The sequence below is a fragment of the Acomys minous genome, assembly GCF_964271855.1.
Source record: "Acomys minous genome assembly, chromosome: 10".
In the NCBI taxonomy this organism is placed as follows: Eukaryota; Metazoa; Chordata; class Mammalia; order Rodentia; family Muridae; genus Acomys; species Acomys minous.
In genome coordinates, this window is record NC_140491.1 from 33,208,632 (window position 1) to 33,234,935 (window position 26,304).

The 26,304-nt window shown below is 49.5% G+C and overlaps 1 protein-coding gene across 5 annotated transcripts in view; it reads right to left on the reverse strand.

Moving 5' to 3' along the window:
• RGS12 (regulator of G protein signaling 12) overlaps positions 1 to 26,304 on the reverse strand; it is a 103,644-nt gene that overhangs the window by 45,429 nt on the left and 31,911 nt on the right. For 3 of the 5 annotated variants that reach the window (XM_084799827.1, XM_084799826.1, XM_084799828.1), the window contains exon 3: positions 24,910 to 25,026. In XM_084799827.1, the coding sequence (XP_084655953.1) occupies positions 24,910 to 25,026 (117 nt within the window). Of the gene's footprint in view, positions 1 to 8,023; positions 8,447 to 24,909; positions 25,027 to 26,304 lie in introns of those variants that run through there. The other 2 variants (XM_084799829.1, XM_084799830.1) reach the window with 2 other exon arrangements.

Here is a 26,304-nt window from a genome sequence, read left to right on the forward strand (position 1 = left end):
TGGCCTCCTTTATAGGACTTGCCGTGGCCAGTCATGGCCACCACACTGTGAGGCTGAAAGGTACCCAAACCAGCTCCTGGGCACTGTGAGGAAGATCCATGCTGTTGTGCACATTCAGAAATCCTATTACTCTTAAGAGTATAAACTTCAACAAAGTATCATTTTGTGTGGCTCAAGACAAACACAAGCCTTCAAGTCACAGCAGACTGGACACAGATGAGACAAAACTTCAACACACAGAGCCCAGTTAAGGAAGCTGAGAAGCCTAGGGATAGGGAGGGGCCTGGAAGCCACAGACATGAAAAGATGGCCTTCAAGGGCCCATGCTCATGAGGGAAAAAGGAAGGTGAGAATGACCACAGCGCAGCGTTCATCTGACAGCACAAAAGCCAAGTTCAAGGGACACCTTTTTATAAAAATGAGCTTTCAATTTTTTAATTTTTTTATTTTTTGGTTTTTCAAAACAGGGTTTCTCTGTGTAGCCTTGGCTGTCCTGGACTCACTTTGTAGACCAGGCTGGCCTCAAACTCACAGCTATCCGCCTGCCTCTGCCTCCCAAGCACTGGGATTAAAGGAGCGTGCCACCACGCCCGGCTTGAGCTTTCAATTTTTAAAACAGCTTTGGATTTACAGGAAAAAGGCAGTACAGAGACAAGTGTGCTTTTTAATATATTACTGTTACAAAGTCAGAGTCCTCAGAAAGAGATAGTTAGGGGATCAGGGGCAGTGAGTAAGAGCCACAGCCATAGTACTGGTGAAGCAGCCCTGGGGTAAACCTTGCCACATTCCTGTCACCCACTCTGCCTCATCTGAAATGCTCCATTCATTTGGCACAGTCCTCAAGGAGGCTGTCTTGGGGCAGATACAGGACACAGCACTCTGGGAGGCAACAGTGTGACCCCATCTTCAGGAGCCCCTATATGTGTGACACCAAAGCACACACTCTGTTCTACCCCAGGGACGCCCACACAGGCAAGAGTCAGGAGAAACAGGAGCTGGAGCAATGGCTCAGCAGGTAGTAGCTCTTCCAGAAGACCAGGGCTAAATGCCCAGTACCCACACAGTAGTTTACAACTGTCTGTAACTTCACCAGGCAAAAGGCACACACATGCTACACAAACATACATGTAGACAAAACACTCATACACATTAAATAAAAATAAATGAATCTTTTTAAAGGGAGTCAATAGAAACATAATAATCAGTTTCACATACTAGAAAGGTCTCAACAGGATGACAAAGAGCCATGAAACCATAAAGAAATGAATGGTGCCTTTAAAAGAAGGACAGAGGGTAGTGGGAGTTGGGGAGCTGGGTGTCAGGGAGGCACAGAAAAGGGGAAGAGGCAGGAATCCCCAATGTTTCTCTTTTCCTTGGGATTAGTAACAGTTCCAAAGGCCCCTGGCCCAGTGGTAAGCCAGTCAGTCACCTGCAGTTCAATGTGACTTTTTACCCTGTGATTCCCAGAACATTTATCTCCTGGGGCAGTAGAGGGACAGAGCATTCACAACATGGGCTCAGCACAGCAGTCATATTGTGCTGCCAGGACCCAATTGGGCTGGCCTGTGTCCCTAAAAGAGGGAGATCAGGAGAATCCAGAATAACCAGAGCTGTAGCTCATCCTCCTGAGGGCACGGGAAGGAAGACACTGTGGGCTGACTGTGAGAAGTACAGTCACCTGTGGTGAGAAACTGACTGCTATGTCATCAGTGCCACTGCAGACAATGCGAGCGGTTTCCACAGTACTGTCACAGGTCTGTCACTTCCATTGTATAACACGTGAAGAGACAAACTATCTATAAAGAACTGACAACCGTCAATTGCCCCCGTGGGATAGTGGCTACAGTTTTCTTATGAGGGTAAAGACCATGGTTACATATCTGAAGTGCACAGCATCCTTTTCCATTACATCCCCATGCAGCACGGTCACCACAACCAAGAGAGGGCATTCTCACCTTACAAGGGATCTGTGAGGGCAATCCACTCTTAGTCACCCAAGTTGCGCCCACATCAATGAGCACAGGCATCCTTGGGCTGCAGCACTTTACTGATCTGATGTCTCCCTGCCCCCACCCCCTCTAGCCCTGGCAGCCACTGTTCTACTGTGCTTCAGGACGATGCTCTTTTAGATTCTGCCATGCCAGGGAGACCATAGAGGATTTGTCTTTCTATCTGACATACTTCAACCAGTGTAAGATGTTCTGCTCTACGTGGTCACAAATGGCGGAATCTTCTTTGGAAGGCAGAGCACCCAGCCACCATACACTCCACATTTCTTTACCCATCGTTCACTGGTCATCAGCAGGTGCCTGGGTTATTGCTGTATCTTGGTTGTGTGAATAAGGCTGCCATGGGCAAAGCACTGGTGCTGTGTCTCAGATTGACGTTTCTAAGGGAACTCGACGCTGTTTGCACACTGGCTGTACTGATGCCCACCTTACTACCAGGGAGCCAAGCTGTCCCTTGCCGACGTGTTTGCCCTTGGCATGAGGTAGTGTCATACTGTGTTTGCATCTCCCTGATGATGGCACATGTGACATGGTCTGAAGATGTTATTCAGAAAACCAATGCCTCTGCCATGTTACAAGAACCATTTATTTATTTTCATTTTTTGAGACGGGGTCTTACTATGAAGCCTGGCCTAAAATGCACTGCATAGACTAGACTGGTCTCAAGCTCACAGAGATTTGTTTACTTCTGCCTCTGCCTCTGGAGTGTTGCGATTAAAGGCTTTGCTAATAAACCCAGCTGTAAGCAAAATTTTTTTTTGTTTTGATTTGTTGTTATTGAATTATTTGGGTTTCTCATATGTTTCAGTTACTAATTCTTATTGGGTACATGGTTAACAAGAATTCTCCCACCCATGAGACTCTTTTCTTTTTCTTTCTTTCTTTCTTTTTGGTTTTGTTGTTGTTGTTGTTTTGTTTTTGTTTTTTTGTTTTGTTTTGTTTTGTTTTTTCAAGACAGGGTTTCTCTATGTAACAGCCCTGGCTGTCCTGGACTCACTTTGTAGACCAGGCTGGCCTTGAACTCAGAGATCTGTCTGCCTCTATGTCCCAAGTGCTGGGATTAAAGATGTGTGCCACCATACCCAGCTTTTCTTTCTTTCTTTCATTCCTCCTCCTCCTCTTCCTCCTCCTCCTCCTTCTTCTGTTTGTTTTTCAAGATAGGGTTTCTCTGTGTTAACAGTCCTGGCTATCCTGGACTCATTTTTGTAGACCAGGTTGGCCTCAAACTCACAGCGATTTGCCTGTCTCTACCTCCCGAGTGCTGGGATTAAAGGCATGCGCCACCACACCTGGCTGAGACTGTCTTTTCATTTGGTTGACTTTGCCTTTACTGTAGGGAGTTTCTGGCTTGGGTTCCTTCAGTAGTGACTATGACCTGAAGTGTAAGCTGAAACAAACCCTTTTCTCCCTTAAGTTGCTTTTGGTCAGGCTGTTCTATCACAGCAGCAGTGATCAAATTGAACAGTGTATTATGTATATGTGAACGTGTGTGTGTGTGTGTGTGTGTGTGTGTGTGTGTGTGTGTGTGTGTGTGTGTATACATGCGTATCTGTGTGTGGACATGTGTACATTCAGGGCCACTGGTCCTAGAGGAATATATACTTACCTCCCACACAGGGGTGGTCGAAAGACTGCTGGTGGCCACCAAGAAGGAGCCAGTCCTTTTCCCTGCTGGCTGTAGGCTCTAACCTAGTGTGGAGCTATGCCCCAGATCACACAGCAGCCTCACCTGGCAAGCTCCCTTACCTGGCGCTTCCTCTGGGCGCGCTCCCCTTGCTACCCTCTGCCATGTGTGGACACCTAGCCAGGTTTTGACTGCTCTGGGGCTCTTTGGCTATGGAATCAGAAAGACAGCTCCACAGACCTCCAAAGGAGACCCAGCGGAGGGCTGGGCTGCACTGCTGGCCTGGCACCAAAACATAGTATTTGTAGCTATAACCTGCTGCCTACCAGTTCTCTTTATGCTCTCACACAGTACATCCTTGTCCTTTTTAAATAAAAGGACAGCTGGAGAAAATGTCCACCTGGAGCAAGGTGGAAGGAGCACACATCAGGTGCACATCTGGAAGTTAACAAGAAAGAACTTCTGTGATCCAAGAGCCAAAGCAGGTGTCAAATCAGTAGGGGGGGGGGATGCTCTACGTATTTCTGCCAGGAGATACTCAACAAGCAGGACCTCAGAGGGGAAAAAGACTTGGAACAGTGGAGAGACAGGCGGGAGGGAGGGAGGGAGGGGGGAGGGAGGGAAGGAGGGAGGGAGGGAGAGAAAGATCAAGACTGTAAAGAACTTTTCTGTTTTCAATACAGCCAAGAGACATGGGGTGAGGGACACTAATGAGTGTGTCTCTCCCAGAGCTTCACATTCACATCGATGCTCCTTTCACTGCCCTGAACCTTCAGAAGATCCAGACAAGAACTGTGTGACAAGGCGACGCATGGCAAGCACCACACACACAACACAGCATTGAATGTCACATCTGACTAAAATGTTCACCCGCAGTGATGCTTAGCAGGAACAAGCACCCAGTCCTTTGTCCTGGTGCTTCCTACTGTAAGTCAGGCAAATCTCCGTCCCTCTCCCAGAAGCCTCTTCCTTGATTAGGCACCGCCCTGGCCTCTGGTAATTGTGAGGCACAGGCCACAGGCAGCCCCTGTGATTAGGATGGGGCAGTGTGTAGGGAAACACTTGCCAAGAATGCCCACACTCACACACAGCCATGTACCTGTACCTGAGGTGCTGGGCCCTCCTTATGAAACTGAACACAGAAACCCAACCCACACAGCCCTTCAGGGAAGTCCCTGTCCACAGAGCTGTCAAAGGCCCATAGGCTCTAAGGATGGGATCAACACCCAAAGTAAGGTAAAAGCAACGGGAGGTGAGAACAAATGGCTCGGAGTCTCAGGGTCAAGTTCACGGCTGCTGATGTGAAGGATCAGAGTGTCTGGGCCTGAGTCAGAGGGCAGAGGCTAATCTTTCCTGAGCTAGGGAGCAGATATAGTGGTGGGAGAGGAGTCAAGTCTTATGGGGCTCCCAGATATCCAGGGGGAGACACAGATGTGTTGAGGGTTCGGTGGCCCAGGGAGGCAATGAAGAGGTTGGGGGTGGCACTGTGTAGGTGACTTAGTTTCAAGGTCTGGAACAAAGCCTGCACTGACAAAGACAGAGGTAAGGACAACACATTCCATGATGGAGGGGCTGGACTTGCAGGACCCAGAAGGGATGTGCCTCTGCAGAAGCATATTCCTGTGGCTCCCCACTGCAATGCCTTAGTGGCCACAGCCTGGACCCATGTCAGCAGCACTCCTGCAACTGTACATCAAGGCAGCTTTTTACTATCTCACTTTTTACTGCTAGGAAAGTATGTCCGTGGACATCTGCTCATGTGCCCATATAAACGGCTTGGACTGCCTAAATCTGTCCTAGCGCAAGCAAGTTGTTCACGTGAACACACTGAGTATGCCTAGGTGACTTGGTCATGTTTCCAGCACTGGGTGCTTCCTGGTTCTTAGTTTCTTCTATCCCAGGAGCAGCTGACTGGCCTCCCCCTGCTGTGAGCTTCAGAACACGGTGGGGGGTCTACCAAGCTCAGCCCTGCTCAGGATATCACTTCAGAACCCTACAAAAGGTACTCCATGGCAGATGAGCAAAACAATTTAATTTGGCTAAAAGAGAAACTCAAGTGGGGGATGTTCCACAATATTCTTCAAGCTCAGCCCACTGAGGCTCAGCAAGAACAAGGCAGAGGCAGCCTCCAATACACCACCAGAAGACGGACCTCCTGCTTTCCTCATGTCCTGGGGCTACCAGCAGCTGAGTGGCACTTATCAGCACTAAGCATACCCACACTGCCAGCTCCACTGCTGCCAGCCACAGCCCCTCACGAACACCCAGTCTCTTCTCATATAGGACAGGCAGTATGAAGACAAGGCAGAAGGTTCTGGACATGAGAGGCAATGGACACTCTAGACAATGGAATCTGAGCCACTCCTCATGCCACACAGCCCAAGTCCTCTGACACCTCTCATCTTCCTTCCTTGTCATTTACTTCCCCTCATGATGTCCCAACAAGGCTCTGTCTTCCTCAAACTCAAAAGGCCCTTTACTGTGGTATGGGCACAGCTATAGCCAACAGAGCTCCCAGGAGGAGCCTGTGCATGGCCTGTACCCACTCAAGTCCTACTCACACCCAAAGGAGACAGTGGGAGACAGTGGGCCTTCCACGCCACCCAGAAAGAAAAGTCACTCACTTTCTTTAGAGGACCAGTTCTTGCTTTCAGATATTAAGCATAACCTAATACATCCTAATGGGCACTCTCCCACAACGATGACTACATGGCCCAACTCACTAGTCCTGACATCCGAGGCCTGCGGAAGAGAGAAGGATGGCATCCCACCTGTGCTGTGCTGTCACCTCACTCCACAAGGGGCCTTAATGCTTCTGGGCACTATGGCCACTCCCAATAGACTGTCCAGGAGAAGGGAGACACTGGAAGGGTGCCAGCAAATTGGAAATGCCCCTTTTCTGTGATAAATGGCATTTTTTTTTTGACTGCAGGTTTTACTGTTTCCTCAAGTAGTTCATACCAGTGTCCAGGACTTAAAGCACCTAGTGGTCAGACAATCCAGCACATGTATGGCAAGGGCACAAATGCTCCCAATCTGCATAGACAAGGAAGCCACAGTCAGGGTTTCTGGCCACTGAGAGCCTCTTGTCTCTCTGGGTCTAACTGCTATCGGGCTGCCCATGTGCCCTGAAACACACTGGACAAGCCCCAGGAAAGCTAGAGTGCTCCCTGCCTCCAGCTGAAGAAAGCACAGGCACCTGCACTTTAAGGAAGACTGCAGTGAGCATGTGCACTATACACAGAACCCTATGAACCCCCCATTTTAAAGACAAACAAGCTGAAGCTCAGAAGAAAGAGAGATTCCTTTAAGACTTGGGGTTTGAGAACCGTCTCTCCACCCTACATCCAACACCAAAGGGGTGGGGAGCACCTGTCTCGGCCCCTGGCCAGCAGAGTGAATCAGCTGGCCAGCTGCCTGTTGGGAAATAAAAAGATAAGAAGCAAGAAGCAGTGGCTACTTCAAACACAACCATGTCACCTAGACAAACTCAACCCAGTGGGAGCTGTCCCACCCTGGAAACCCACCCCTGACCCATGGGATAGTTCTGGCCCTGCTGCAGAAGGAAGGGCTCGGCTGTCCTTCCATGCCCTGATACTCCACACCCACACCTGGCACTGAGAGTCTAGCAGCTTCTCCTCCAGGAAGTGTAGATTAGATATTAGGAAGAAAGATTAAGCAATTCCCAGGAAAAGGAAAAATTGAAATCAGTACCCAGGAATTAATGACAATCTTTCATATAAGATTAAATTTATTTTTATCTTCCTATCAACACAAAACTATCAGAAAAAGAAAAATGCTCTTTTTGCTTTCTCTCAAAACTTAAAAGAAAAAACTATTCTATTACATGTGCAACTTTGTACACGCCTATAATAACCAAACATTAAACTCTGGTTGTTGTCTGTATGTTCCTGCAAAGCCAATTTGTTATATTTTGAAATGTGAGCTACAAACTAGCAATTTAACAAGAAGAGCAATGGTAATGTTTATGCACTTGAAACTCTGCATTTCAACAAAACTGATCTACTGGCATCTTTAAGAGCGATTAGGATTACCTAGGTAACTAAAAGAAAAATGTTTGGTGCTTTCAGACAGATTCCCAAGGGGTTAGGAGGGAGCCAGCGACCCAAGAAGCCACACAGCCAGCCAGCCCTGCACTGTGGTCTGAGTCCTGCACTCACCCAAGGCGCTCACTCTGCCTTGCTGAACAGCCCAGGCTGTGCTGCTCAGTGTGCACTCACTCCACAACTCTCACTGCCCAAGGAGAACAGCTTCAAAGTATACACTTCAAAGCACCTGGCAACTCCACAACTACTATTCCCGGAACAGGTGAAGTTAGAGCAGTAACCCGGATGCCACATACACAGCACACAGCAGCTGGACGACTTACCTGCTGGTCAGTAAACACGTCCGAGTCATCTGACAGCCCCTTTTCCAAATTCATCTTAAGACAAGGAAAGGTCCATACCGAGCCAGGCACCTGGATCTAAAACCCCATTCAACACAGCAGCATGCCTGTGCGTGTCAGAAAACTTCAGACGTTTCAGTTCCATGTGCTCCCGCCGTCACCCATAGCAACAGGACATTGAGGAAGCTGTGGTCTGCCGAGACTCAGTCTCTATCTTGATCGTCTCCTACAGAAGAGCCACGTCTATATACGTCCCCCTGTGAGGTCAGTTTTAAAGCATTTCCTCTACAGAATCTGAAGAGCAACTCTGGCTGATAGGGTAGTTTCTCAGCACAACAGCTGCAGAGAATTTGTGTTTTAGCGGCATGGTACGGTTTGCAACCTTAATTACAGTTGCCGCTGATTCTATTCTAAGCCTGCTCCATATGCACGCGCTTCCTCAGAGGCAGCCAGCAGGATCTAGTATGTTCCTAAAAACCCCTCCACCTCCACGCAGCGTCTGTGATACATGATTGGCTGAGTTTGCTTCCCAAGTATGAACAACCCAAGAGTGTGTGAACCTGATAGAGCCTGGCTTGTGAAAGGAAGAAGGGGAGCCGCACTCAGAGAGGCGGAGGCAGGGGGCTGCCTGTGAGTTTAAGGCTAGCTTGGTCTACTAAGTGAGTCCAGGATAGCCAAGGCTGCACAGAGAAACCCCGTCTCAGCAAACAAACAAAAACAAAAGAAAGAAAAAAAGAAAGAAAGAAAGAAAGAAAGAAAGGAAGGAAGAAAGGAAGGAAGGAAGAAGGGGAAAGAAACTGCCGCTATAATCTGGGTCCCACTGCAGAATTACCTGCCACTTCCCTGAGACTCAGTGAAGCGCTCACCCGGGCGCCTCCAGACCTTGTCATCTGGCCAAGCAGGCTCCACAGTCCTCCATCACCCCAGACTATTGGGTTAGGTGGTGGAAGTCCCAAAAATTACAAATGCAGTGCCCTTAGGCTATGACAAGCCTTGGGTCTGTGTCAGGTCACCAGACGGGAACGCCTAGGGCCAGCCTCACCTTTGCTTTGCCTTGAGAGAGATGTGTGACTGTGACCACAAGGCCAACATCCAGGGCTGAATCCATACCACCTTAATTGCCCTTCCATGTGGAAGCTACATTGACAGCTGGCCAGGGTGAGAACCAGAAACAGCTCACATCTTCTTAGACCAATGACTTTTGGGGGAGTTGCAGTGACACAGGAACAGAGCCAGCAAAAGCAGCAAGGGGTAGGGCTCACGTGCACCATTCTCATCCCCACCTCCAACAAAGGTAAAGGATGCTAACACCCAGACAGCGAACAAATAACCAAGGGCAGTGGCTCCCACAGTTAGAGACGGGTCCAGACAGCCTAACCCTTCCTCTGCTGAAATGGAGCACCACCTCTGCTCTGTCGGCAGCCTGGAGATTGTGGTCAGTCCCGGGGTCTAGTAGCTTCTGGCCACAGGACACTGGGAACTGCCTCCATGCCAGAGAGTCTAAGTGACATACAACAGTCAGAGTGACAATTGTCTGAGGCCCTAGCACTAATCTATAGTTTTGGAAGGAGTGTAGAAAACAGTACATCCTAGGCCACAAGCCTTCCAGATCCTATAAACATGCACATGGGCCAGACATGGTTAATGCGTACAGAAGAATCTGCTGGGACTTTGGAAGACAACGCAGCCATATAACACTTAAGAACTTTATGCAGAAAGTTCTAGATGTTGACATTTATCAAGTCAAACAGAAAAGCCTGCATCCTAGGCACGTTCAATCAGGAATGAGAAGGGAGGAAGTCAATGGGAGCTTGTCTGTCTGTATGGATGCTGTGGTTCATCCATAAGCAGCTTAGGCCTTAAGGCCACATCCTCTTCCTTCATACCTGCTGTATGGCCTAGCCTCTGTAGCTGCTGAGGTCATTACTAAGGCTGAGACTGGCCTCTTCTTCTGAGGACAGACCTAGAAGACAGCAAGGCCAACACCCAGGACTCTGTGCCATCCTGCTGCTTCCCGATCCATACATGCTCTACGCAAGGGTTACAGATAACAGTGGTGGTAGCCAGAGCCTCACGTGCCTTCCTGCCGTCTGCCCGCTCCCGATGCTGTGGGATCGTTTTCAAGCCTGACCCTACCAGGCCCAGCACAGCCCTCACAGTTGAGAAGCAAGAAGCCAGGAAGACAGCAGGGGAGGGACTCACCAAGGCAGTGAGGTGTGCGCAGAAAGCAGTGGGCACCAGCTCAGAGTGAGGGAGTCACTATCCATCCTCCAGCTCAGGCCAGCTGCCTCCCACACCAGCTGCCTGGAGCCCAGCGAAGAGTGAAGCCACCACATGACAGATTAGCCAGTGCTCGTTGGCTCAGCACTGGGCATGGTATAGTGGAGTGCTCAAGCAAAAGTACCTAGAATACTGTCACTTGATCAGACAAGAAGTACTACCTACTAAGTGTCCACAGAGCCCAGGAGTTGCCTCTCCACCACCTTTGTCCCAGAGCCAGCACTTGGAAAAGGGGGATTGGAGTACAAGAGGCTGCCCAGAACCACAAGGACAAGAGGAAAGTGACAGCATTGTAAGTGAGCAGAAGACCTAGGCCAAGCAGAAGTAAGAGCCCATGGCAGATGAGCTCCCAAAATTCCAGTGCAGACAGAGGGCTCCCCCTCTTCATCCAAGCTTTGCCCACTGGACAGCTGGAGAGAGCAGCCAGGCTGAGTCCTCTCCACATACCAGCACCTCACACGGAGCATAGCCTTATGACCCTTATGGCCTCCCCGCCGTGCTCACGTCGCCAGAGCAGGCCCAGCTCCCACCAGCCTGGTGTTCTCTACAGCCCACACCTGGCCTCAGGTTCTGCTGGCTGCTGTGTTCCCAGAGCTCAACAGAATGTAGGAATGGAAGGGGCCCAGTAAAGAGTAACTGAATGAGGAAACATTCCAGGAAAGAAAACCCCTACTGTGCATCTCTTACTGTGTGAATAACTTCCCATAAAACGAAGAGAGAAGAGTATGAGAGAGAAATCTAGAGTCTCCAGGAAACAGAAAAGGACGGATTTAAGAAATAAGGAAAGGGGACTGGAGAGATGGTTCAGCAGTTAAGAGCACTGATTGCTCTTCCAGAGGTCCTGAGTTCAATTCCCAGAAACCAATGGTGGCTCACAACCATCTACAATGAGATCTGGTACTCTCTTCTGGCCCGCAGGTGTATATGCAGGCAGAGCACTGTATACATAATAAATAAATAAATAAATAATAATAAAAAAGAAATAAGGAAAAGAGTTTATTTTGAGCTGTCTGCAGAGCCATCCTACAGAAGGTGACATGCTCCACAACTACCTATCAGGCCAGGGGAGGCTGCGGTGGAAGCAACCAAACGCACCAAATGTCAAGAAGGCACCTTCCCTCATGTCCTGCCCTGGCTCTCACTTGGGGTTTTTCCATGCTTTGCTAGGAACTGCAACTATGATAAGCAAAAGAGCGGGCTGGTCTGCAGACAGTATCAAAGCATCCACTACTTGTAGGGCCTCCTCCTCCAACATGAGCGCTGGCGCGCAGGACTACTTTTGATGGAGGCAAAAGTGTGACTTTGGCGCCCCCTGCTGCCCAGAACCTGCCATTGCCAGTACCCGAAAAACAGGACCAGTGTCAAGGCAACTCCAGCTAAGGTAAAGGGGGTCAAACCAGCTCCTCCTGGTGCAGGGCTCTGCAGGGCCACCAAAACAAAGGACATATCTCGAGTACTGGAAGGTTAAGGAGGAGGGGCTTTATCCAGGGATGGATATCAGGTACACAGGATGAGCAGGCCTGGCCCACGAATAGGGAAATGTGGGAGCCGAAGGAATCAATGTGGAGGCCAAGAGTGATGGTGAACACCTGTAATCCTATCACTCCAGAGGCAGAGGCTCTGCTAAGGAGCTGCTACAGGTTTGGAACCGCCAGGCTACACAGTGAAATCCTGTCTCAAAAAACAAACCAAGGTACATGCCACCAAGCCTGATGAGATTGATCCTTGCAACTCACACAGTAGAAGGGCAGAACTGAATCCCACAAGTTGTCCTCTGACCTCCACACTCATGCTGTGGCACAAGCATGCACACAAATCCACTGACTCAACATTAGTTCATTCAGTTATTTAACAGACTGTTGAATAAGCCAGAGCCACAGGGAGGCAGATAAGGTTTTACTGTGCTGTAAGCCTGTAGGCTCTACCTAGACCGTCACAGGGAACTCAGCAAGAAACGGCAAGCCTTTTCTGTGAAGGGCGGAGGGGACACATACTCAGCTTTGCAAGTTATCCCAATCCTGCCTGAGCCACTCAGTGCCAATGTGATGCAAAGACAGCTGCCCTACAGGTCTGGGTGATGTGGCTGTGGCCATCAAGTGAGCGCCAGCCCAGAGCACCAGCTCCAGCTCTCAGAAACCCACAAACCACCCTACATCCACCTGTCCTCAGCTTCTATTGCTGCAGCTCCTCCTTCACGTGGAAACATGACAGCTTCCTCTAGATTGCGTTCTGGGGGCTCCAGCCCAGGACAGTGCCAGCTGAACTCTAGACGGCTACGCAGGCTGTGGGTCCTTCCCTCTTGCACTGTCCTCGAGGCTGGTTCTCAGGCCCCTACCTAGCTGCCACTTGTTGTCCAAAGGCCTTTCTCAACACAGCCACTCTAAGCTCCCAGAGGGTGACTGTATGTCAGCTCTCAGAGGCAGGGCCCAAGTCAATCACAGGCGAGAGCCCTGGGCTATCCACACCAAGGCAAGGGCATTTGTTCTCCCTCAGCTCCCTGCTACAAGCTTACTTATCACACCAGAAACAAGATCCAAGCTTTCATGCCGCCCTCCCTGTCCTTCAGATACACCACCTTGTTCCTTGGGGCTGGTTCCCTCTCAGTATGGAAGGCTTGGCATAAGCCCTCAGTTCAAAATAGCCCCGCCCCACTGTTCCCCCAGAGAGCCTGGCTTAGTCTCCTTTTCTCAAGCTGCTTGTTTACTGTCTCCTGGGCGGATCACTGCCTATTGTGAGTGACTGTCCTTAGAACCAAGCCTCATAGCCGTCCTGTGGCACTCAGCTGCAGCCCACCCCTCTCATGGAGGGTGGGGAGGGCCACAAGCCCTCACCTGGGTAGCCAGTGTCTTATACCACCTGGTGTGTGTATGCTACTCAACTGCACATAGCCTGGGAGGAGCTAGAGTGTACAGGCTGGGGGAGCGGAGATAGGGGAGATAAGGGGAGCCGTCTATGAACTATGGGGAAGCCCTCATCCTTGCTGGGTAAAGTCTTTCCAAGCATGGCTGTAGCCAGCCTTTTATTACTTGGTGGGTTCCTGTTCCTTTCTCTTCCACCTTAAAAACAAAAACAGAAACAAACAAAAAAACCATTTCAACCCCCTAACACTGGGTAGGAGTGAAAAAAGGGTAGAGAGGAAAGGAAAGAGATCCCTGAATAAAGTCAGCGGTCAGAAAGGGGACAACGTTATCATTAGACTACTTCCTACTGGTTAGGGGCATCGAGCTCCTTGGGACAAGTTCAATCTTTGCTGTCAGGATATCTAATTTCTTCTTGTTGTTTCTTTTCTCTGTGTAGCCTTGGCTGTCCTGGACTCATTCTGTAGAGAGGCTGGCCTTGAACTCACAGCGATCCGCCTGCCTCTGCCTCCCGAGTGCTGGGATTAAAGGTGTGTACCACCATGCCTGGCTTTTTCTTGTTTCTTCTTTGTGCAAGACTACTTAACAAACCTTGACCAACAGCAACCAACAACCAACGAACAACCCCCACACCAAAAGCCCTAGCATTTATATACCCTCTGAAAAGTCCCCAGAATTCCAAATGTCACACAATCACAGAACCTATCTGCTAGGGCACAAGGGAAATCACAGCTGCTGCAAAGCAGCCCCATATCCCCAAACCTGGAATTAAAACAAAAACATATTCTTATAGTATTTCTGTGTCTTTTCAAAGAAACCAAAACGCTAGAATTCTCATTACGTGTGGCCTGTTGGGGGAACTGTGACTAGCCCCTCATCTATGCTGTAAGGAAGTCATATTGCTATGATGAAACACCATGGCCAGAACAACTTGGGGAAGAAAGGGTTTATTTGGATTATACTTCCATATCACTCATTGTTCATCATCAAAAGAAATCGGACAGGCACTTGGAGGAACAGGAACAGGACAGGAACTTGGAGGCAGGAGCTACAGAGACCATGGAGAAGTGTTGCTTACTGGCTTGGCCCCATGGTTTGCTCAGCTTGCCTTCTTACAGAACCCAGGACTACCAGCCCAGGGATGCACCACCCACAACAGGCGAGGCCCCACCCACAACAGGCGAGGCCCCACCCACATCAGGTGAGGCCCTCCCCCATCAAGCACTAAACAAGAAAATGTGCCCCATCACCACCAACCACCAGGCTTCCTACAGTTTAATCTGTTGGAGGCATTTTCTCACTGGAGGCTCCCTGCACTCTGGTTACTTTACTTTGTGTCAACTTGACCTAAAATTAGCACAGAGCCCAGTAAACTCACTGGTTCTCCAAAGTAAATTTTGGGGTAATCTGGCCTTGGGAACACTGGGAGAGGGTTTTCATAGTACTTGCACCTCCCTCTGGGAGGGAAGTTTAGCACCAATGTCATACAAAGGTACAGTGTGGGCTGAGAGGAGACTGGAAGGACAGATGACCAGTCCTACCACCAGTCCCTACTGTTGTCCTGAGAGGGACAACAGACCAACATGTGATCAGGACTTGCTTGCTAGGGCAATGTCCTGGCAGTTCCTTATAGTCTTGGACACAGTAGTCCTGGCATCTTGTCCTAGGTTCTAGCTTGTTAAGAAAGAGGTGTTGATATTCCTGCCCTACAGGAATTTTGCCACCTCCATGTGGAGTAAAGACACTGGTGTTTCCTGAGTATGCACCAAAGGCCTGGTATCAAAAGCTCAGCATGGAGCCAGGTGGTGGTGGTACACGCCTTTAATCCCAGCACTTGGGAGGCAGAGGCAGGAGGATCTCTGTGAGTTCAAGGCCAGCCTGGTCTACAGAGAGAGTTCCAGGACAGCTAGAGCTGTTCCACAGAGAAATCCTGTCTCAAAAAATCAAAAACAAAAACCAAAAAACCAAAACAAAAAAGCTCAGCTTGGCTTCAAAAGGATACACTCAGGACAAAGCAAGTAGACAGCCCAGAGACCTCATGGTGTGGTGACTGCTATGGGCACTAATGTCTGTGTGACCACAACCAGGCCTCGGAGGATGGCAAGGCGTTCCTCATACTTGCAGTAGCCCCACAACAGCTACAAGACTAAATCTGGTGTGAGCAATGCCTCTTACTTCCCCAGTGAACAAAGAACTATGGTTTTCAATGGAAGGTGGTTCCTGTCCCTCTCCAGAGCCAGAGAATATCACATTTCAGCTCATGGGTGATACAGCAAGGAGAACTGGCGATGCCCACACATACAGTTTTCTGGGGCACAGGCTTTCCCTGGGAGGCCTATGCCTTCCCTGAGCCTCAGGCTCCACTGGAGTCTCAGTGCAGCTTTCTTCCCATGGCTGATCCTGCAACCTCCCGTTACTTGGGACAGCACAAAACGTTAAACTCCTTCAGCCACTGGTCAGTCGTCAGGACTAAACCTGCTCCAACTGTGACGGTCCACTGTGACCAGGCAGTAGCCAGTCACTGACTTCCCTCCTGGCTGCCAGCGCGCCAGGCTAACCACCACCAGTGGTACAGGCCACCAGCGCACCAGGCTAACCACCGCCAGGGGTGCAGGCCACCAGCACACCAGCCAGGCTAACCACCGCCAGGGGTGCAGGCCACCAGCGTGCCAGGCTAACCACTGCCAGGGGTGCAGGTGCTTCAACCCAGACTTCTGATTGTCTTCCCCTCCTGTGTAGCTTGGTGGGTCTGTCTCGGTCGTGCTTCCTAGAATCTTCAGGATTTTAGAGAAGCAGCCTATCCGTGCATGAACAAGGGCTCCTTAATAAACTATTAGAGAGGAGCTGGAGAGATGGCTCAGAAGTTAAGAGCACTGTTTTCTCTTCCAAAGGTCCTGAGTTCAATTCCCAGCAACCACATGGTGGCTCATGACCATCTGTAATGAGATCTGGCTGGCAAGCGCAATGCAGGCAGAATACTGTATAAATAATAAATACATTAAAAAAATAATAAACTATGAGAAAGCTGGTATCCCCAGGGAGAGCTTCTCATAAGCACCTATATCTCCATCTCTTGGCCCCACAGACAGCAAAAGCCAACAGCATGGATCCTGCTTCAATCAAAAGATGTAGGCAATGAGGGGACCCGATGTGTTCCCCGGTAGCCTTTCCCCCACAGGAATCACACCACCCTCAGTCTCATCAGCCACTTTCATTGCCCAAACCACGACCCAGTCCCAGGAGCTGACCTGCAAGCCAGGCATGGCAAGACTTGGGCTGAGCATCAAAAACAGAGTTCAAAGGACCACCAGGCTGTGGAGGTGGTTTAGTTAGTTAAGCACTTGCCTTGCAAAGTACAAGGACCTGAGATCTACCCCAGAACTGCAGTGGTGATTTAAATTTGTTGGTTTATTTAAAAATACAGAAATATTGTACGAATGTTTTCATTTTATCCCCAGGTGTGGGGATATGGGCTGCTTCAGACTACAGCAGCTGACTATGATTTGCCTCGTGCTCTAGCAGAGGTGTGGTTCTGCCAGCTGCATTATGTGACATTTGGAATTCTGGGAACTTTTCAGAGGGCCTATAAATGCTAAGACCTCAAGAGGCACAGTGACTGATTGTTAGTCATTTAGTGAGGTTGTTTGTAGTTTGTTAGTAGCTATGGTCAAAGAAAAAACAAAAGAAATTAGGTACATGGATTTTCCTAATTCCTCTCTCTTCCCTCTCCTTGTTTATATCCTATCTAGTGGGTAAAACGGGGGTTAGGAGATAAAGGAGGGGAAAAGAACTCACAAAGTAGCAAAGGTCAGCTATACAGAACATGTATTATTTTTTTAAGGCCAGTGATGGTAACATATTATGACCCTGTACTAGGAGGCAGAGAAAGCTGATCCCTGGACCTTGAATCTGGTGGTCAGTGAGATTCTGTCACAAAAAGAAGTAAGCCAGGCGTGGTGGTGGCGCACGCCTGTAATCCCAGTACACAGGAGGCAGAGGCAGGGGGATCGCTGTGAGTTTGAGGCCAGGCTGGTCTACAAAGTGAGTCCAGGCAGCCAAGGCTACACAGAGAAACCCTGTCTCAGAAAAGAAGAAGAAGGAGCTGGGGGAGGAGGAAGAAGAGGAGGAGGAGGAGGAGGAGGAGGAGGAGAAGTTGGACAATCACGAGGAACAAACGGCACCTGAGGATGTCCTCCAGCCTCCACACAGACAAAAAGAAACACAAAGCCTGAAGCTGGTCTTAAATTGTAACTACCGTGTGTGTGTGTGATTATTACACATCTGGTTCTCTTTGACAACCACTGGGCACTTTACGCCTTAGCCTAATGCAGCAGCATGGTGAGAATGATTGATGCCGTAAGTACAGGGCTGAGAAATAGGGCAAGGAGAGAAAGCGAGCCGTGACTTCCAACTCCCTCACAGGACCAGGGCACACTCACACTGCATACTCCAAGGTTTAACACAGAGCAGTCAAGAAAAAGAGCAGCCCCCACCTTCAGCTCCTAGGAGGTCTCAGTCCCACTCCTATCTACCCTTTACCAGGCTGGAGCCCCAAATCACCCCATTTACTCTGCCAGATGACCATCACACTTCTCCCCACAGCTGCCTCCAGAGGAGAGGAACACTGGGCATGTACGGAACCCTCAGGACTCCAACGCAGCCCTCAGACACGCTCCAAGGCCCTGCTTCCTTCCCACCACTCTCATTCCCTTCTTCCCTAGAGTTGAGACCAGTCTTCCCAGGCCACTCCCCTCCTGCCCTCTGGCCTTCATCTCACCCATCTTCTCAGCCATACCTGCAGAGTCTGACCCTAGCTATGTCCATGCATCCGCAGGTCCACACAGAGAAGCCACCAGCACTGGGACAAACACATAACCATGGCACCAACTTAAAGATGGGGAGATTGATTTGGGTTCCCAACTTCAGAGGTTTCCATTCCTGGACACTGGATGCAATGCTTTCTAGATCAGTGAGAGGAAACGAATGGCAGAGGGGTGTGGAGGGACAAAGCTGTTCACTTCACAGTGGCCAGAAGAAGAAGAGCGAGAGAGAGCCAAGAGGGAGAGAAAGAAAGAGAGAGTGAGATTGAGAGGGCAAGAGAGGGAGGGAGAAAAAGAAGAAGGGAGGGACAGACAGAAGGGACAAGAAAGAGCTCCTAAGGACCCACCCCACACAGGTGATCTGCTCCTCCAGCTAAGCCCCGCCCACTAAAGAGTGTGGTGCCTCTTAAGATAAAGATAAAACCTTCAACACACAAGCTTGTGGTGACATTTCAAACCCAAACCACAACTTGAAAAGTGTTAAAATGGTAAACTTCATCATGCGTATTTTCCCCACAATAGAAAATTTAAATACAGATCTTTTCTCTTCTTGGCCCTTTGTATTTTCATGACATTTTTATAAAAATAATTTAAGTTCAATAAACACCTGCTGGGATTTTGATTAAAACTGCACTGAGCCACAACAGCACAGAGCAACCCAGAGGCGTTTACATTAAGTGAAACAAACAGCAAGGCAAAGCCTGATGAGCTTAATCCTGTGAGGCCTAAAAGCACTGACCACACAAAAGCAGAGGCAAGATGGTGGCTACCAGAGGCTCACGCAACTCAGGGGTAGTGTTCGAGTGCTAGTCAAAGGACACAAAATTACACTTAGGAAAAAAATTTTATATTTTTTTAAGTTTTAAAATTGTGTGTGTGTGCCACAGCACACACAGAGGACAGGGATCAAACTCAGGTTTCAGGTTTGACAGCAAGCACCTTTACCTGCTGAGCTATCCTGCTGATCCGGGATGTTTTTTAAACTACATGGTGAGTATAGCAAACCACAACAGACTGTACTCCTAAAAATTATCAAGAAAATTGATGTTAAATGTTCGCCCACACATGCATGCACAATTGTTATATGTGGTTACATATATTAATATTTCAAACCTGATGTTGTACATGATAAATATATATAACTATATGTCAATTTAAACTTAAAAAAAGAACACAGCCAGGCTTGGTGGTGCGCACTTGTAATCTAGCACTCAGGGAGGCAGAGGCAGGCGGATTGCTGAGTTCAAGGCCAGCTTGGTCTACAAAGTGAGTCTGGGATAGCCAGGGTAACACAGAGAAACCCTGTCTCAAAAAACAAAAGCAAAAAAAACACAAAAAAACAAAAAAAAGAAAAGAAAACAGAGAGGGAGAGAATGCATCACAACGAGTTCTTTTCTAGCTGTGTTCATCATGTGTAGTATCCATGTATCCAGCAACCTTGCTAATCTACACTTGAGATTTTGTTATAATTTTTTAATCACTTGAGAATAGTAACATTTTCACTTATATGTGTGTGTAAGCATTTCACATGTCTGTTGTTTTTATTGCAGCAACACCACCAGTAAAACTTTTAATGGAAAGCAGCTGCAGACGCCTGTGATTTGTCCCTGGTCTCAGGAAAGCTTAGTATAATGTGTATCTTGGGCAATTCGGAGAACTTTGTGGGACTTTGGATGTTCTTTTTCATTCTTATGTTGTTAACTTTTGTTCACCATATATGGAGAGTGAATTATACCAAATGCCTTTCCTGCCTGTTGAGATAATGTGTAACTTTTTCTACCTTACTCTGCTAATGTGTTAAGTTACACGGGGAGCAGGAGCTGGGATGACTAATATTTTAAATACCAACAATGTTTCCCAAAATAAAAACTGTTGCACTCAGATTGCTAATATCTTCCTTAGGATTCTCACATCTAGTGTTAGCGAACCTTCCAAACTTTCTTTCTCCTCAGTTTTTGGTTCCAAGGTTGTAGTGGCCTCATAAACATCAGCTGAGAGTGAGCACTCCCTTTACCTACTGTGGGATTAGCTGCTGCTTGAACCTTGATTACCGCCCAGTTTCTGCTCCTTGCGCTCCTGTTCTGTGGCTCTTGTCCAACCTGAGATGACATTCCACTTTCCTTGTTTACACTGTGCAGGCTGCAGAGGTGGCCCAGGCTATACAGGCCTGGCACACAAGCATGAGGTCCTGAGTTCAGATTACCAGCACCTACACAAAGGCTGAGGCATGGTGCACTTGGGGGGCAGAGACTAGCTGCTCCCTGAGGCTCACTGGCCAGCCAGCCTGGCAGGCTAAGTGAGCTACAGGTTCAGTGAGAAAACTTACCTCAAGTGTAAAGTGGAGGCAGACCAAGAGAGATCCCTGATGCCAACCTTTGAGCTCCACCTGCATGCATGTATGCATACACTCACATGAACAAGTGCGCGCACGCATGCACATACACGCGCACACACACACACACACACAAAGAAAAAGAAACTATAAGAAAGTTATCACTGGTTGGTGTTTTGTGTCACTGTGACAGAGCTACATTGGGAAGGAAGGTTCCTTGGTGCAGTGGCATAGGATTGTAGCCCATCACGGTGTGGTTGAGGTTCACGGTGGCAGTAATGTGTGTCAGAGGCTGTTCACACGGTAGTAAGCCAGGAATGAGAGAGCAAGGGAGGAACCAGAGCCGGTATAACCTTCCAAGAGCACACCTAGGCCCCCTAACCTGTCTGACAGGGCCTCCAATTGCTTCCCAAAGTAGTACTAGTGGCTAAGCACCAAGCATTCAACACCTGAGCCTATGGGGGCATTTCAGAGTCAAACCTAACAACAGTTTAGCCACAGCCTGCATGTTCAAGCAGGTAATAGTTTCATCTCCTTTCAGTTCAAAACACTTCCTAATATCCATGCAGGTTTCTTCTGTGAATTGGTTGGGTTAACAAGGCACAGCTCACTAGTCTGCCCTCGCTGAGGCAAGAACAGGCTGTGCATATTTGTCATTCTTCTGAGACTGGCTTTATGGTCCAGCATGTGCTTTGCAACCTTCCAAGAGGGCATGTTAAGAAAGCACTAAGCGCCAGGCCACACCATGTGGGGAAAGAGACTAATGTGTCTAGAGGAACTGAGCACAATTATAGCAAAAGGTGGAAGAGGTAGGACTTAAGTTCAGCACCATCCCATGCCTGCAGCCTAAGGGCAGGTGGTCCCTCCAGAGACTCAGCGAGGAGCCGAATCCTTGGCTCCAGTACACTTCCCTCACAGAGGGCAGAGCAAGGGGTTCCTGGGCGCCCGCTGGCTGGAAGCTACCAAGGGTATTGCTTAATCAATACAAAAGAAATCAAAGCAGATGATCAGGAGGCCAAGTCAAGTCATGATTCTGTTCAACTTGCAAACTTAAGCCACTTCTCAAACTGGAAACCCCTAATTAAGGGAAAGATCAGGAAACAATTAAGAGGGTCCTTCAGATGCCAAAGCAAGTGTCAGCAGCAGCAGCGCCTCAGCTTCTCCCAGGTGCTCAACTTCACGGAGTCTAGACTCACCTGGGAGATGGGCCTCTGGGTGTACCTGGAGAGGAGTATCTTGATTGTGCTAATTGAAATTGAAGTGGAGAACCTCATTCTTTTTTGGGGGGTTGGCTTTTTGAGACAGTGCTTCTCTGTGTAGTCCTGGCTGTCCTGTTTCCTGGAACTCGCTCTGTAGAACAAGGTGGCCTCAAACTCAGAGACCCTCCTACCTCTGCCTCCTGAGTTTTAGGATCTTAGTCATGGTGAGGCCACTCCCTGCAGAAGATCCAGGACTGTATAAAATTGGGAACGCCAGCTAAGCATGTACACATTGGTCATTCCCTGCTTCTTGACAGCAGACTTCAGTGACCAGCTGCCTCAGCTCCTGCCACCTTGACTTCTCTGCTATGATGACCCATCATGACCTTGGGCTGTGAGCCAAAACAAATCCTTTCTCCCTTACGTTGCTTTTGCCAGGGTATTGGGAGACAGCATCCTGGGAACATGTGCAACTATTCCAGTCCAACATCAATGCTCGCACTCTGTCACACATAGTCAGAGAACCTGAGCCCCAGGATCGTCCGGGCACTACAGGGCTCATGATACTGTCAAGCACAGGTACATGGGCCTTGGCGCAGCACTGGAACCTGGGAGGGCGGGAGACAGGCCTGCGCTCAGGGCTGCCTATCAGCACAGTGGTCAGAAGTTGGATGTCCCTTCCTAGGGAGAGACAAGTCATTAGCATAGACCTCTCACCAATCACAAAGCCACCAAAATCTGGAGGCCTGCCTGGGCTCTAGATGCAGGCTGCCTGTCCTTTGGGCACACGGCTCAGATCTTCCTGCACTATGTGTTGCCACTGCAGCTTCCTGCTGCTAAAAAGCAGCTCCCACTGCTGCTGGGTCAGATGGACACAAAGTTTCTCCATGGGACAATGGTTAGTTTCCAGGCATCAAACTGTCCATCACAAGTGTGATACTGGTCCTTTCCTAGGGCAAACCCAGCAGCAATCCAGGAGAGACAGCATGGGCACACCCATCCAGGGAGGAGCAGGCTGCAGACCCCATGTCACTAGCAGCCAAGGCCCCATGCCTAGGGCCACACAGGGAGGTGCTTGTAAGCAGTGAGTGTGGGGACAGTGGATGAGACGGAGAAGCAAACAGGTGAGTTCAGGATGGAGGGGATCAAAAGCAGGGGTCCAGAAACATCAGATTGTGGCAGGGCTGCCTGGCCACATTTGCATGTAGGAAAAGGATAAGCCCAGGTAAGATTATGCACAGGCTTATGAGCAAGGCAGGTCATGAGGCTGGAAGAAACGGAAAGGAGGAAGGCCCCAGAAAGGCAGGAGTGAATAAGAGCATGAACGCCTTGCTACACATGACTGCATCCACCACAGAACACTCCGAACCCACCAGTCAGGTCCTTAGAAGGACGAGGCCGACCTCCAGCACTAGCCTGAGAGTGCAGGAACAGAGTAGCACACGGCAACAGGGACAGCACCATACATCATCCCATGTGGCAGTTTCAGTCCCAGCTGCCCGCTGACCACAGGCAGTTGTTTGTCATGTGGCCTCCAGTTGGCCACATGTGTCCTATCTAGCCATCAGGGTGACATCCCAGCACTCTGCTGCACTCTGTAGCAGCCCTGGTCACCAGGCCCAGCTGCACCCAGACTCCATGGCTCCCCAAGTTGCCAGGGTTATTTATAGCTTGTGCAGTTTGAACTCATTAGCATAAATACGGGAAGATTAAATAAAAGGCTACCCACAGGATGAAAAGCCACAGCTTCACTGCTTTGTGGCCCAAGAAGTACTGCATAGCTGGTCTGCACCTGGGCTTCCTATCTGTAAAGTGGCCATATCATAAGACGTGCTGGCATAGGCCTGCAATCTTTGCCCTCAGGAGGCTGCAGCAGGAGGAATGTGAGTTCAAGGGCAACCCTCTAATCAGCTACTCTGAAGACAGAAGGGAGAGGCTTGGAGACCAGGCCTGGCTTACTTCTAACTGCAGACAACAGCAAGACTCCAGTTGCTGGCCAGCAGGAAGACCCAATACATTCCTGGAGATGAAAGGAAACAAAACAGTAGCCTAAACCTTGACAGCGGTTTCTCAAACCTCCACCATGAAGCTATACACGTGCTCAGGGCTCAGGCCCACTGAGGCCTTCCTCTCACACAAGCGCAGACACGAACCCCCCATGGCAGGACACCTCGCCTTGAAGCAGACTAGCCATAATCCACCAAGGTCCCAACGCCCAGCTGGACCTTGAGTCACAGCCCCTCATCTGATGCTTTTTCTCTTCCACACCATGGAACAGCTCGGCACTGGTCTTCACTGTCACCTTGTCAAATGGGGCATGCATGGACACCTGCCACTAAGCTCTCTCACTTGCAGAAACATTCTAGCATCATCACATGTGTGTGCAGGAGAAAATGTGTACGAGAAAACTTAAGCAGCCTCTTCTGAACAGACGCGTCATCCTCCCTAGAGTGTCCATCAGCACAGAGGAGTCTAACTGCTACAGTTTATACTCCCATGCCACACAGAACCACACCATAAACCTTTAGAGCAAACGGACTGCATTGTAAAGTGTCAGAATAAGGCACGGAAGACAACTGTGTCTGTCAGAACTCAGAATCAAAGTCAGCGAAAGGGCTCAGGGAGGGGACAGGAAGGGCACAAGGACCCTGGGGTGCTGTCAATGTTCTGTACGTACTGTGTGGGCTAGTGCTGCATGGCATGGCACATGTGCCTGCACATGGAGGAGGCCCCTCCTGTCGATGACGTTGCTCTGTCATTAACAGCAATGCAGCCATACTGCTCCCTGCATGTGACAAGTACGCAGCCATCACATTGGTGACATTGGGGCTGTACTTTTTGCTCTAGCTTTTTTTTTTTTAATGATTTATTTAGCTTTACTTTTCACTTTATGTGCATTGGCATTGTGCCTGCACACATGTCTGTGTAAGAGTGTCCAATCCCCTGGAACTAGAGGCACAGACAGCGAGACAGTGTGGCGTGCATGTGGGACTGGGAACTGAACCCTGGTACTCAGCAGCCAGTGCTCTTAACCACTGAGCCATCTCTCCAGCCCCTCTGTTCTACAGTTTTCTTTAAATCTAAAACTTCCTGAAGAATACAATCTATTCTTAAAATAGCCTTCGATCTGGGCTGATCAGGTCTTTAGGAAGGGCAGGGCTCAGTCCTACCTCAATTGTCCCAAAGGATTAAACATCTAACCAGGTTCCTCAGTGTAGAGGTCCAGGTTACTCAGGCACTTTGAGGGATAGGAAAAGTCTAGCATGTGCTCTGGAAGCTCCTGCTGAGGGGGAGAGTCAGTGGGCTCCCATAGTACAGGTACAAATCTTTGGAGAGAGAGGCCAAAGCCCACAGTGGTCAGCAGAGCACATCAACCTACCTCCAGATCGTCGAGGGAGCGAGTGATGCTGAATCTCCTGGACCTTCCGAAGGATCTGCGAGCCGAGGTGCGCTGAGAAGTCTGGGCCAGGGCAACTCCTCGCCCCAATTTTGAACTCTAAACACAAAGAAATAGATATGTTAGGTTACCCTCCTGGAAAGAGACTATCAGTTCTGCCCTTTGTGCTCCCCTGAAGGAAGAGCCAAGCCCAGCAGCACTGGGGGAGGGTCACTTGCAGTCACTGTATGGTATACTTTAATTGAAATATTTACCACAAAATGTGCAGAGTCCCCCCAGGATCTTTAGCTATCTGCTGCTAGCTACCAACTGTGTATCCTAGATGATAAGGCCCGCCCTGCTTTCCCAAACTGCACACAGATAGCCCGCCCCAGAGACGGATCGATAGTGCTGGCTGAAAGAGTGAGGAGGGAGTCCGCGTGAAGGCTGAAAGTGTGAGGAGGGAGTCCGCGTGAAGGCTGAAAGTGTGAGGAGGGAGTCCACGTGAAGGCTGAAAGAGTGAGGAGGGAGTCCGCGTGAAGGCTGAAAGTGTGAGGAGGGAGTCCGCGTGAAGGCTGAAAGCGTGAGGAGGGAGTCCGCGTGAAGGCTGAAAGTGTGAGGAGGGAGTCCACGTGAAGGCTGAAAGCGTGAGGAGGGAGTCCGGGGGAAGGCTGAAAGTGTGAGGAGGGAGTCCGCGGGAAGGCTGAAAGTGTGAGGAGGGAGTCCGCGGGAAGGCTGAAAGTGTGAGGAGGGAGTCCGCGTGAAGGCTGAAAGCGTGAGGAGGGAGTCCGCGTGAAGGCCGTCCTCATCACACCTGTGCTTGCATGTCATCTATACTCGCTTTAAGAAGCTAAGCCCCCCTCCCCCCCCCCCCCCCCCCCGCCAGTATCTGAAGATCATTCCAGCAAGAGGCTTGTGCTTCTTCCTCCAGGAAATGACAGCGTTGTGCTGCTATTTCCTCCCAATTCAAACATCCCCTCCTGGGAGGCTCAGAAGACTTAGGAAGCTAAGAATGTACAGGACTTGGGAAGCCTGGCTTAGTCTCTGCTTCCAAGTCTTTGGTTATACAAGAAGTGTAATTGCTATAGATTCCCACCAGCAGTACACACAGCTCTAATTTCAGTAGTCCTAGCCATGGCCTGGTACTTTCCACTTTCGACGGTGGTCATTCCAATGGGCTGATGTGTGCTGCACTGCTGTTTTGAGGATTACCTGCCTGGAGACCAGCATTAAGGTGCTAAGGATTTTCTCATGTGAAGCGTTACTATTGTGGCATCCCTGTCCTGCTTTGCCCTGGAGACAAAGCCTGACAGCACATGGCTGAGGAGCAAGAAGAGAGTGCAGCCCACAGAAGGACTGAGGGCTGGGGTACAGCTAGAACTATGCCCTCATTAATAT